The sequence below is a fragment of the Podarcis melisellensis genome (assembly GCF_964234715.1).
Source record: "Podarcis melisellensis genome assembly, chromosome: 3".
NCBI classification, from domain to species: domain Eukaryota; kingdom Metazoa; phylum Chordata; class Lepidosauria; order Squamata; family Lacertidae; genus Podarcis; species Podarcis melisellensis.
The window spans coordinates 110,009,710-110,023,488 of NC_138530.1; the positions used below are offsets into that span (position 1 = coordinate 110,009,710).

At 42.9% G+C, this 13,779-nt stretch overlaps 1 protein-coding gene across 4 annotated transcripts in view; it reads left to right on the forward strand.

Moving 5' to 3' along the window:
* Positions 1-1,131: 1,131 nt before the first annotated feature.
* GABRP (gamma-aminobutyric acid type A receptor subunit pi) overlaps positions 1,132-13,779 on the forward strand; it is a 30,596-nt gene continuing 17,948 nt past the window's right edge. Inside the window, exons 1-5 of one of the 4 annotated variants that reach the window (XM_081906412.1) lie at positions 1,132-1,279; positions 1,382-1,471; positions 5,580-5,685; positions 7,759-7,874; positions 11,357-11,424. In XM_081906412.1, the coding sequence (XP_081762538.1) occupies positions 5,630-5,685; positions 7,759-7,874; positions 11,357-11,424 (240 nt within the window). In that variant the 5' untranslated portion in view covers positions 1,132-1,279; positions 1,382-1,471; positions 5,580-5,629. Of the gene's footprint in view, positions 1,472-5,567; positions 5,686-7,758; positions 7,875-11,356; positions 11,425-13,370; positions 13,404-13,779 lie in introns of those variants that run through there. The other 3 variants (XM_081906413.1, XM_081906414.1, XM_081906415.1) reach the window with 3 other exon arrangements.

Genomic DNA, 13,779 nt, shown 5'->3' on the forward strand with positions numbered 1-13,779 from the left:
CTTGTGGAAGCCAAGGGTCACCACCAGGTGGAGGAGGGAAGGGGAGAAGGATGGATGAGGAATAGAGCATGAATGAAGGAGGGGCGGGAAAACAGTCGTCTGAATGGGTAGCTAGTTAGCAAGCAAAGGGAGGGTTGAAATCTGCTTGTCAGCTGGCTGGATGCAAACCTCTAATACCAAATGAAAGTGAATGGTCTGATGGGATGTGACAGTACAGCACAGATGAGAGGCAGATTTCTATGATATCTTTGATATTATAATTAATAATAATAATAATAAACTGTGTAAGCAACAAATAATACTGTGGTAGGCATTCAACAATAAGCTTATATTTATAAAACGAAGACGCTGTACACACCATAAATCGGTAGGTCAGCTCAATACATTAAACATAGCTGAATCACCGTGGGTGATTGTGTTATATAGGAATGGTAAGTCCTGTTTTTTTTTTTAAAAGCAAGTCATTCTTTCATTAGAAATTGTACATTTAATGTAAACCCCACTCCAAAAGAGAGTGTGCTGTAGTGATGCAATTGCTATAGGTTGTGATTTTTAAAGTGTTTATAAAATTAAATAAATTATTTCGAGAGGCAACTTATTAATTGATTAATTGATTGCACTTATGCCCTGGCATCCAGGTTATGAAACAATAAAATTCAGCTTGTTGAAGCCAGTTAAGTGAGGATGAATGCACAAAAAAGAAAGAATTAAAATCATTAACGGGGAGGCATAAATATTTATTTGGGACAAAAGACTGCATTTATATCTTTTTTCACTTAAGTCCCTTATTCTCTGGGGCCTGCATCATGGTGGGAGCCATGTTGTTTTGATTAATCAGCCACATCTTTTATTACATCTCTACCAGTTTTTCATATATATATATATGCGAGAAGGCCCATTTCCATGCCTCGGAATGGAACTTAAATGGAACTTACATCTGTGTGCATGCAGTAGGTACAGTTTGTGATGATCTAACTGTGGAAAAATGGTCTCACTGAAAATGCTGGAACATAAATGATGGTATGGGTTGGGTTGGGACAACGGCTGAGTGGGACGGGCCATGCAAATCGCGTTACAGGTAAAGTTCTGGGAAAGCCCACGGAGGATTTACCTGCAGTTTGTGTCCCTGGGAGGAGAGGGGATTTCTACCTGCAGAGGTCAGCTGAGAAAGCACGTTCACTTGACTGAGTGAAAAATCGCAGCCCCAGAACAGATGCCCAGCATGATTGATCTCAGGCAGGATTATTAGTTGCAGCTGAATGAATGTTGACTCCCGACGGTGAGTCTCTCAGACTTTCATTGAGGGAACTTGGCTTGTGTAACACCTTGACAAGTGGATCGACTTATACAGCTTCTAACTTTCACTTATTTGCACGCACAGGCTTCAACTGTTAGTGTCTGCCGCTTTGGTTCCGTGCCAACAAAACCGGGAGCCAGCACTGGTCATTTTGTGACGAATAATATACTAAATGTAAGTAAATGCTGACAATCCTTTTGCTTCCTCCTTCTTATCTTTTCTTTGGTGGTTTAATAGAGGCATACCATTTTTGCGGGGTTGGGGCTGGGGCAGGGAGCGAGTTATACCATGGAAAACAGCGTAATGACCATTTCTTGAAGGGCTTTCCATGGGCACAATGTTCTGAATTATTTTTTTACTAAAGTGTGCCGTAGTTCCTTCTTCTTGTTAGCTGGGATCATGGAAGGTACACAGGGCAGGGAAATCCAGTGTGGTGATGGAGGTAAGGTTAATGTTGTCTTCAGATGTTTTGGCACTGAGATCTGATTCTGTTCCTGGTGTCTAATGCTGGCACAATGAGGAATCTTTGTCATCTGTGCCTTGATTCAAGATGAGATCACATTTTTATTATTACAGATTCATCATGGCTAGAGATAGACAGGTTGGTATTTTTCATGATGGTTCTCCCATCTGGGCATTATTTTTCACTGCCACAGATCCCCTGCTTTGCAAAGGGTGTGAGGTAGAAGTCACACGAAAGAGAGATGACCAGAGTTCAGTTGGCATTTGACTCATGCCAAGCTGACTGTTTAAAGCAGGGGTAGGCAACCTAACGCCCGGGGGCCGGATCTGGCCCAATCGCCTTCTCAATCCGGCCCACGGACGGTCCGGGAATCGGCCTGTTTTTACATGAGTAGAATGTGTCCTTTTATTTAAAATGCATCTCTGGGTTATTTGTGGGGCCTGCCTGGTGTTTTTACATGAGTAGAATGTGTCCTTTTATTTCAAATGCATCTCTCTCTTTTTTAAAAAAAAAATCTGCTTTTTATTAGATTTTCATTTCAAATACACAAACACAAACAAAATACACAAATATTTCATATCTTTTTACATCTGTCTTTCTTTACGCTCCGTAGAGCGTTGACTTCCCTCCTTCTCTTCCGCGGGTTTTCTTATTCCAATCTCTAATCCACAGTTCCTTAGTAATATCTAGACCATGTCATAAGATTTATTTCAGTCCTGCTAACGTCTTCAAATTTCTACAGTTCTCACTTATTTAGTCCATGAATTTGCTCCATTATTTTTGGTACTTTGTTTCCTCCTGATTGTGGATCCTGTGGGTCAGTTTTGCTAATTCCACATATTTGACCTTAAAATGCATCTCTGGGTTATTTGTGGGGCATAGGAATTCATTCATTTTTCTCCCCCCTTCAAAATATAGTCTGGCCCCCCACGTGGTCTGAGGGACAGTGGACTGGCCCACGGCTAAAAAAGTTTGCTGACCCCAGGGTCAAGGTGTAATTTTTAAAGATTTGACCAGAACTGAAAGCAGTGAGGTCATCTCCGTTAATGATCCTTCTGTAAAAGGGATATGGGTGGCGCTGTGGGTTAAACCACAGAGCCTAGGACTTGCCGATCAGAAGGTGAGCAGTTTGAATCCCCGCCACAGGGTGAGCTCCGGTTGCTCAGTCCCTGCTCCTGCCAACCTAGCAGTTTGAAAGCACATCAAAGTGCAAGTAGATAAACAGGTACCACTCCGGTGGAAAGGTAAATGGCGTTTCTGTGTGCTGCTCTGGTTCGCCAGAAGCGGCTTAGTCATGCTGGCCACATGACCCAGAAGCTGTACGGCGGCTCCCTCGGCCAATAAATCGAGATGAGCACCACAACCCCAGAATCGGTCACAACTGGACCTAATGGTCAGAGGTCCCTTTACCTTTACAATGATGTCCAGCAGACTTATTTCACAGTAGTAGTTTGGATTTGATATCCCACTTTATCACTACCCGAAGGAGTCTCAAAGCGGCTAACATTCTCCTTTCTCTTCCTCCCCCACAACAAAGACTCCGTGAGGTGAGTGGGGCTGAGAAACCTCAGAGAAGTGTGACTAGCCCAAGGTCACCCTGCAGCTGCATGTGGAGGAGCGAAGACGCGAACCCAGTTCACCAGATTACGAGTCTACCGCTCTTAACCACTGCACCACACTGGCTCTCCACATTTCACAGGGCATCTTCACATAGGTGTATTGATGACAATGAAACTCAGTGTAGTTTCTCAAAGCTAAACATTTTATTTTCTTTAAAGAAAAGAAAGAGCTTGATATTTTTCTAGAAATCTTTGAGTGGTTTACAACATGTACAATATAAAAGCAATATACATGAGGAGAAAAATGCAGCCTAAAATCAGGTGGTCTTTCAGGTAGAACAGGGGATATGCACCTCAGCTTTATAGAATCCCGCAGAACAAGTTCCACGGGGTGGAGAAGAAATCTTATTCAGTCTCTCCACCAAGTGGGAACAAAGCCAATGTAACTCCAAGCTCCTGGCTCAGAAGTAAACCACAACCGTTGGTTCCGAATGTAACTGATTGAGAGCTCCTAAAGAATCTGGCGGGTCACACCATGGTGGAGATTGTCCACTGGAATGGGCACAGCAGTTTCTGTTCCAGATGTGGGACCTGAATCTATACTGACATGGGTCCAGGTGGTCAGCTTCCCCTTCAAATGCACATCCCAAATTTGCCAGTATGCAGTTGATTCCCACCCACGAAATAACAGCAATCTGGAAGCAGCCTTAGAATTCAATCCAGTGGCCGCTAGAATGAAGTTCCAGGGCCTTAGGATATATTGGGTGTCCGGTGTTGGAGATCTGATGTCAGATTCTTCCATCATGAACCTCAAGTTGGCATATATAGGATTCCCAGACAATCAGACATCCAGACCATGGGTAGGCAAACTAAGGCCTGGGGGCTGGATGCGGCCCATTCACCTTCTAAATCCGGCCCACGGACGGTCCAGGAATCAGTGTGCTTTTACATGAGTAGAATGTGCCCTTTTATTTAAAATGCATCGATGGGTTATTTGTGGGGCAGAAGAATTCATTTGGTCCCCCCTCCCAAAATATAGTCTGGCCCCCCACAAGGTCTGAGGGACAGTGGACTGGCCCCCTGCTGAAAAAGTTTGCTGACCCCTGATTGAGATACAGTGGTACCTCGGGTTACATACGCTTCAGGTTACAGACTCCACTAACCCAGAAATAGTACCTCGGGTTAAGAAATTTGCTTCAGGATGAGAACAGAAATTGTGCTCTGGCGGAGTGGCAGCAGCAGGAGGCCCCATTAGCTAAAGTGGTGCTTCAGGTTAAGAACAGTTTCAGGTTAAGAACAGACCTCCGGAACGAATTAAGTACTTAACCCGAGGTACCACTGTACTGCTTAGCTTCAGTCCATGTCTTTACTGAAAACAAGCCTGCTTGATGTCAGTGTCATCCTACATGAACTTAAAACACATTCAATATGCTCTCAATGACTTTGCAAGGACAGGGGTTGTTAAGTTGTGGGTGAACATATCAGACGACACAGCGATTCTTCAAACAGCTCTTGTTTATTCACAGGCCAGAACAGAACTGAACTGAAGGGTTCAGCCAGCCTGCTTATATAGAGCTCCACTAGAACGCAACAGTAACCACTTTCTGTAACTGTCCAATCACTGAACGTCACTTTCAATCCCTTATTTGCATATGTGGACCTGAGTGAAAACTATCTACAGTATTCCCCCTGCTGGCCCAGGGTAAGAACTTCAGAACATAACAGGGGTGTCTTTCAGGCGAGCGTGTCTTTCATTAAACATCTTCTTATGGAAGAAGTCTTGAGCTTCTAAGGAACTCCAGAGCTCCCTAGCACACATTTTGAGCACCACTGAGAGTGTTTCAACTGAGCGAATGCCGTTCCATTGTTTGGCTTTGGTGAGCAATAATAGTGGGCAGCACTGAATGGTGGCTTTAGATGAAAGCTAACTGCCCCACCCCCACCCCCGCCAGTTCATGCTTTGGTGAGCACAGCCCGTGTGTAACTTCAGGCTTTGAAGCCAGTGGCATGCCCACTCCCAGGAAAGTCAGCGAAGGCACTTCAAAATATAGCACATTCCCACTTCTGTTCCAAAAAGAAGAAGATGAATTTAAAATAAATTTTTAAATACACATTTAAATGTGAACTTTTGTGTGGGCTTAAAAAAAAATTGCTGGTTGGTGCAGAAATGGGCAGAAACATGTGACGCTGATATGAAAATATACTGATTGATTCATCTCTGCTTATACAGGTGAAATACTTAATCTGCTTTGCTTTGCAGATCATTGACGAGTGAGCCATCTTAGCCGGTGGTGAAAATAATCTTCACAAATGTCTTGCAGTTGTTACTTCTCCATCCATGTCTGCCTGTTTCTTTTGTGTGAAGGGTAAGCTGAAATATTTAAGAATATCTGCGGCACAGCTAATCCGTTTATGCAATATAGAAGCATCCAGATAGTTTTCTGGGGCTATTGTATGATGTAAAAATCTGAGGCGGGAATTTAGATAGGCTTTTTAAAGTGTCCAAATCTTTTTTTTTTTAAAGAGGATATGCTGAAAAGGCAAAAAGATACATACTTGCATATGTATGTATGTGTATGTGTGTGTGTGTGTAATATATACCCGAGGACACCAAAACCTGCATTCCTGTACCCGTGAAAATCTACGAAAGCATATATATATATATATATATATATATATATATATGCTTTCGTAGATTTTCACGGGTACAGGAATGCAGGTTTTGGTGTCCTCGGGTGTCTTCCCGTGTAAAAGTTGGGGTGTCTAGGCGACGTTTCGACGAGGTCTCACTCGTCATCTTCAGGCTGGTGCTTTCGGCTTCTTGTTATATATATATAATTTACACACACATACACACTATACACACACATACTCTCTCTCTCTCTATATATATATATGAGAGAGAGAGATGCAAATTTAGAAAATAATCACTAGAATGTATATTTCACAGAAGACAAGCCAATTAATTTCACTTCCCAACTAAAACCACCCCGAATAAATTATTGTATTAATTTGTACCCCATCCACATGTCCCCCAATTAACTTATTCCAATAATGTCTTGTCCAGTAGCAGCACCAAACCAATTCCATTTCAATTAATTATCCCCATCTCAGATTTCCCCCCAAAACTTCTAATTGGGGTGGAAATCATAGCTGGAATCCCATATGGAACCACACAGAAAGAGTACTGACTTTGCTGCGGACTCCCCTCTCCTTGTGGGTCTCACAAAACAAAATATTTTAACTGTTAAAGGCCAGGATAAAGAGGCTTGTCTTCAGCAAACAGCAAGAGCTATGCAGTTAAGATGCTAAGTAAAGGTAAAGGGACCCCTGACTATTAGGTCCAGCCGTGACTGACTCTGGGGTTGCGGCACTCATCTCGCTTTACTCGCTGAGGGAGCCGACGTACAGCTTCCAGGTCATGTGGCCAGCATGACTAAGCCGCTTCTGGCGAACCAGAGCAGCACACGGAAACGCCATTTACCTTCCCTCCAGAGTGGTACCTATTTATCTACTTGCATTTTGATGTGCTTTCGAACTGCTAGGTGAGCAGGAGCAGGGACCGAGCAACAGGAGCTCACCCCGTTGCGGGGATTCGAACCGCCGACCTTCTGATTGGCAAGTCCTAGGCTCTGTGGTTTAACCCACAGCACCACTCTAGATGAGTGGTTTTTCCCCTCCATACCACGGACCGCTTGAAAATTGCTGTGGGTCTTGGCAGACCGCTTCATGGTTTTTCTTCCAGTTGTAGCAACACTAGCGAGTAATTTGGCAACTGCAGTTCTGTTCCAGTTAAAGTTATAGCTTTCCTTACATGATACCTGTTGATTATACGATAATAGCCACTTATTTGTTGTTTAGCAATTATCTGGAGCAGCAACAGAAACAAAGTTCAGTGTTCTACATGCCTTTCTTTTTTTTAATAGCAAAAAAATCCTGCCACATGGCTTTGCGCCCATGTTCTCAGCCTCTAGAGGTGAGGCAGAAAGTGGCTGATGATTTATATTGGACACAGGGAGGGACTCTTCCTCTGGCGCATACTTAGCAGATTATCTCATACTGGCTGTCCAAAATATTCAAGCATTTAGTGTTTCTTTTGCTTCCTCCCTCTTGCTTTGCGCTGTAAAATTATTCTTGCCTGATAATTAAATCCTGCAAGTGGGGGTCTGTTGGTGGGGAGTGAAAAAGGTCCCTATTTTCATCTGAGGAATGTGGGAGAGTAGGCAAGCCCTTGTTTTAAATCCAGTGACAATTAGACACCGACTACCTTCTCACACAGAACAACAAGCAGGCGTTTAGGATTTAAATGCTGCATAAATGCAGAATGAAGATTCTGTTTGGTTTGCAAGTGTTGGATGTGATGAGAAGAGCAAGGCTGCAGCTGTGTAACAGATGAGCATCCACTGCCACATTCAACATTTCTTACTTTTCGTTTTCAGAAAGTGCATCTTGGGTCATTATGCTGACACGTCAGATAGCCGAGCCTCAACATCCCTCCCTGGATTCGGGAACCTAACCCGGGGATACAACAAATATCTCAGGCCAAAATTTGGTGGTATGACATCATCAGCATCTTTTGTAGTTGTGTAGGACCTGCCAAAGCCTTTCAGCCTTGAAGAGAGGAAATAATTTATTGGTCTTTATAATTTTGTCTCTATGCCCCTATTTAAGCTGAACTTAGAGATCCTTGCCTATTCCCATTCCATTTTATTAACTTAAGATCAGTTGCCCTTACCCTAATTCCAGTGTTCAGTTTCTATCTGTATCTGGAGAAAGAAGGCTGATCGCCGAAGAATTGATGCTTTTGAATTATGGTGCTGGAGGAGACTCTTGAGAGTCCCATGGACTGCAAGAAGAGCAAACCTATCCATTCTCAAAGAAATCAGCCCTGAGTGCTCACCGGAAGGACAGATCCTGAAGATGAGGCTCCATTACCTGGAGGCCACCTCATGAGAAGAGAAGACTCCCTGGAAAAGACCCTGATGTTGGGAAAGATGGAGGGCACAAGGAGAAGGGGATGACAGAGGACGAGATGGCTGGACAGTGTTCTCGAAGCTACCAGCATTTTGACCAAACTGCGGGAGGCAGTGGAAGACAGGAGTGCCTGGCGTGCTCTGGTCCATGGGGTCACGAAGAGTCGGACACGACTAAACGACTAAACAATAACATTGCATCACCTCTGTCATCTCTTCTGCAGGCTAACCCTACCCAATACCCTCACCTGTCCCATTGTTCATTTACTAGGGAATCTAAAGCCTTCTTACTAGGTATAACTGAAGATGAGATTCTCATGAAGGCATGCAACTTATTTCTCTATGCAACAGCTGCGGCCATACACTAGATGTTGGAAAGAAAATAAAACTAAGGAACAATGGCTATATAAATTGACAGAATTTGCAGAACTTGCCAATATGAAAGCCAACATAAGAAATCCGGATGAAAGGGTGAATGGGAAAGCTTTGGGGAGTACCTAAGAAAATATGATACTGCAATTAATTTGCAAGAAGGAGTAATCACATGAGCAGCAGTCAACTATAATTAAGGAGTAAAAGGGATGAAAGAAAGGTGGAAAAATAAATGGAGATGCAGCAAATCTTAGGTTTATTATGAATACCGTGGGAGGCTAGGTTGGGAAGTCTGTACATAAATATTCTATGTGGAGGAAACACGATGTGAAAATGGGAAAATGGAAAATGCATGAATATAAATATGGGACGCGGGTGGCGCTGTGGGTTAAACTACAGAGCCTAGCACTTGCCGATCAGAAGGTTGGCAGTTCGAATCCCCGCAACGGGGTGAGCTCCCGTTGCTCGGTCCCTGCTCCTGCCAACCTAGCAGTTCGAAAGCACGTCAAAGTGCAAATAGATAAATAGGTACCGCTCTGGCGGGAAGATAAACGGTGTTTCTGTGCACTGCTCTGGTTAGCCAGAAGCGGCTTAGTCATGCTGGCCACATGAGCTGTATGCCGGCTCCCTCGGCCAGTAAAGCGAGATGAGCGCCGCAACCCCAGAGTCGGTCACGACTGGACCTAATGGTCAGGGGTCTCTTTACCTTTAAGCCTTACAAACACATTAGGACTTACTTATGAGTAAACATGCATAGTCCAACATTGTACAAAGCCTGGTATGTTCCTTCCTTCACAGTGCAATTCGATAGTTTCAGTGTATTATCCTTATTATTGCTAAACATTTTCTGTACTTTGCGTACTCTTAATAGCAGACACCTCCTAACCTAGCAATAATAAATATGACCTTAGCAGCTGTAGAGCAATGTAAGCAGTTTGAAATGCCGGGACCAAATTTATTTATGTAGTAATTTTAATATCCCACCTTATCCCAAGAATTCGGAAAAAGCTAACTAAACGCTGAGATGCAGCGGTTTTTATGCTGCTATATCACTGGCAGGTATTAAACACAGCAAATCCCTGTACTTTGGGTAGCTCTGTAAGCTCCATTGAGTTTAACAGCACTTTCTGCCAGGTATATGTCTGTAAATGACTATAGCCTAATGACCCTTTAAACAGTCTTTCAGTGCAGCAGATAAAAAGAGCTGGAATGGGAGAAAGAGAAGAACTGGACCAAAAAAATAAATAAATTGAAAAAGCATCGTAATTTAAAAATGTAAGAATATAGATATCTTTACAGACAGATCAACAATTATAGTGATTACTTCACCCGAATGGTGGTCAAGGCAGCAGAAGGAATAACTCCCAGCTGATGGGGCAACATTGAAAGGGCTAGTATATATTTTTAGCTTTTTTATTTATTAAACTTATTAGTTGGTTGTCACCCAAAGGTCTCCAAACAACTTACAGCAAAGAAAAATAGAGGAATTGCCTGGTTATGTCTGGGCATAAGCAAATACTTTCTAAGTTCTAAGTGAGTGAACAGGAAGAAGTCTATATTATAACTAGGATTTTTTGTCCAATATTATTTTCACACACCATTATAATCTCCTGTCTATGGAGTCAACACATCAGATGTCATTGTCAACATCATCTCATAAGAAGACCTCAGGATGCTTATTAATCATAACAGTCATTCTGCTTCTTCATGACAAGGCCATGCACTGTTTAGGTAACCTTCATTTTATGATGAATCTGAACTTCTTCAACTTGGCCATCTTCGTTCTTTCAATGGCTCGCATTCCTGTAGAACACGGGAGCTGGTCATTTTGAAAGCATCTGCTTCAGAATTAATGAGCTAACCACATCCTGGTCTCCCCCGCCAACACCCCTCAGTTAAGGAGCTTTGCACCGCAAGGCCTAGGCATGTCTACTCAGCAGTAAGCCCCAAGGATGTTAATGGAATTTACTCCCAGGTAAGCATGTATAGAATTACAGCCTCAGAGGGCTATATTCTTAATGTGTAAGCCCATCGTGATAATAAATGCCACTCTTCCTAAATGTCCTGGCACGTCAACGGGGATTTTGATTTTGTCCTCATTCATGCTTTCTGTCTTTTGCTCAGTAGGCAAAGATGTCACAACCTGTTTAGGAATGCATTCAAAACTATCTTCCAGAGTGGGAACTGAGTCATAGCAAAGCAATAAGCTCACCTTTAGGGCTGGCGACGTATCAACATATCGTCCCAAACCGGTTTGAAGTCCGTATTGTGATATTGGTTTCATAAGTTTTGACCTGACAATATATCGCGAATCATGATGTGTGCGCGCGCTATGCAAAAATCACAATGTTGGGGAAACCATGAAGCAATCTCTCAATTCCTGCAGCCCCAGTTAACTCTGCCAGCTCAGTTCTCCCATGCATCCTGGAAGAGTCAGAGAATCACAAGAGCAGGCGCTGGCCCAAATCACGATGCAGGAAAAAACGTGAAGCCAGCCAACGCCCTGTCATAGCTTCATCCTTATTTCAGACATCATGATATATCGGTATATCGCAATGTTTAGCTGGTGATATATTGCAATGTTGAAAACCTAGCCCTGCTCATCTTTTGATAAGTCATCAGACTATTGGTACCCTTAGCTTGGTACCACCTAGGCTGATTCTGCAATTTAAACTTTCCTTTCCTTTCGCAGGAGAGCCTGTGGTAATAGCCATGAGCCTTGATGTTGCAAGCATTTCCAGCATTTCTGAGAGCGATATGGTAAGCAAACAATCCTGGAAGGGGGAATAAAAGGAATTAAGGCAGCTCCGGGGAGCAGGGAGTTGGCGGGAGTCCAGATGCAGTTTCTGATACAGTCATACCTCATGTTACGTCCGCTTCATGTTACGTTCTTTCAGGTTACGTCCCGCGGCAACCCGGAAGTACTGGAAAGGGTTACTTCCGGGTTTCGCCGCTCGTGCATGCGCAGAAGCACAAAATGACGTCATGCACATGTGCAGAAGCGGCGAATCGCAACCTGCGCATGTGCAGATGGCCACTGCGGGTTGCGTGCTTTTCATGTTGCGAATGGGCCTCCAGAACGGATCCCGTTCGCAACCAGAGGTACCACTGTACTTTGTAATCCAGGTTTTCCTGGAACTCCTTCCGTTGTGTTCAGTGGTTCTCATTGTGCGCTGGTTTGATTGGCCTAAAAAGCGAGATGAGCGCCACACCCCATAGTCACCTTTGACTGGACTTAACCGTCCAGGGGTCCTTTACCTTTACCTTTTACCTGTAAAGGAAGGTTACAGCATTTGGAACTTTTTAGAAAAGGTGAGTAAGAAGCAATATGATAGAAGTTTATAAAATCTCCTTCTGTGGCACCCTACCTTCCCTCTCTTATGCTATAACAACAATGCTATCATCTCCAATTCCTTCTGTTACTCATAGGTCAAATCCGGCTCACGAATTCATCATACTGTAGTATTTCTTCAAGTAGTCCGAAAAGGGCTTCCATTCTTCCATGAAACAATTGTCATTAGGTTCTCTTACTTTGGCTGTTAACTTTGCCAATTCCATACTTGCTTATCTGTTCTTCTTTGGTGGGGACAACTTCTTTCTTCCATTTATGTGCATAAAGAATCCTAGCTGCTGTTGTTACATACATAAACAGCTTAATCATCTTTTTTAAAAGAACTTCTGTCCCTATAACCCCTAAGAGAAAAGCTTCAGGGTTTGTTGGTTTTTTGGTATAATCACTTTAAACATAAAAAATTCCTTCCAGTAGCACCTTAAAGACCAACTAAGTTAGTTCTTGGTATGAGCTTTCGTGTGCATGCACACTTCTTCAGATACACCAAGAAGTGTGCATGCACACAAAAGCTCATACCAAGAACTAACTTAATTGGTCTTTAAGGTGCTATTGGAAGGATTTTTTTTTGTTTTGACTATGGCAGACCAACACGGCTACCTATCTGTCACTTTAAACATCTTTTTCATCTCATCATATATCATTTCCAGAAATACCCTCTCTTTCTTATAAAGTCCACTGCATATGAAAAAAAAAGATCCCGCTACCTGTTTACACTTCAGAAGTGTATAAAATCCTGCAAGTGGCTAGAGAAAAGTTTTTCTGCTTCCCTAATAACACTAGAATTTGTGGACCTCTAGCAAAGCTAAATGTGGTAGTTGTCAAATTTCAAAGTCCTGTACAGTTTGGCCCTGAAGTATCAAAAGGACCACCTGTTCCTACATGATTTTGCCTGCCTGTTAAGATCTGGAGGTTGTGTTCCTGCTACCCACTGCCATATGGGATGACGAGTACATGGAGTAGAGTCTTTTCGGTGGTGGCACCAAATTTCTGGAACCCCTCCCATGTGGATGCTCCTTTAGCCCCTGCTACCTGATCCCCAGTGTCTGTTTATGGCGATGCTGTTTTTAGCAAATGGATTGTTTCTTTTAAATTCCTTGTATTGTTGTCATAGTATTTTGTTTGCGGGCTGCTCTGGCCAAAAGAGGTGTTAAAATAAACAAACAAAGAAGCCCAGACTTGAGACACTACAGGCATCTTTTGAAAATAAGGCACCTCTGAGATGAGAATGACAAATAGGTGTCCAAAGTCATTGGTCTATAGAACACCGCAGCTTTTTAGTATCCATTTAAATGCAGAACTCCGTTGAAAGCTGCCGTCTACTGGGGTTTGGGACCCATAGGAAGTCTGTGAAAGGCTGAGCCAATCTTTCATGAAGCTAACGTTCCAGGTATCCCAAAGCTATTAATCAAGAAATATTATCTTCATACAGTAGTCTTCTCATCACTATAGCACTCACATTTTCAGGTCTCACGCAGAACATTATAGAGATGTACTCTTTTGCTAGATAAATAATTGAACTACAAATGACCCGGGGGTTTTCACCTTCATTGCTGAGATTAATAATTCACTGCTTTGAAATGCATAATGGTGCACCATCTCAATCATTTAGGTAGAGAAATTTCCCCCCTAACAGCATGAGAATAAAATCTGAAAGCTAGAAATGATATACATGAAGTCTTGGGATGACTTTTTTTGGTTAACAGCTTTCATTCCAAAGCCTGTTAAAGTCTATGCACTCAACACAAAAGGAATCCTTTCACCCA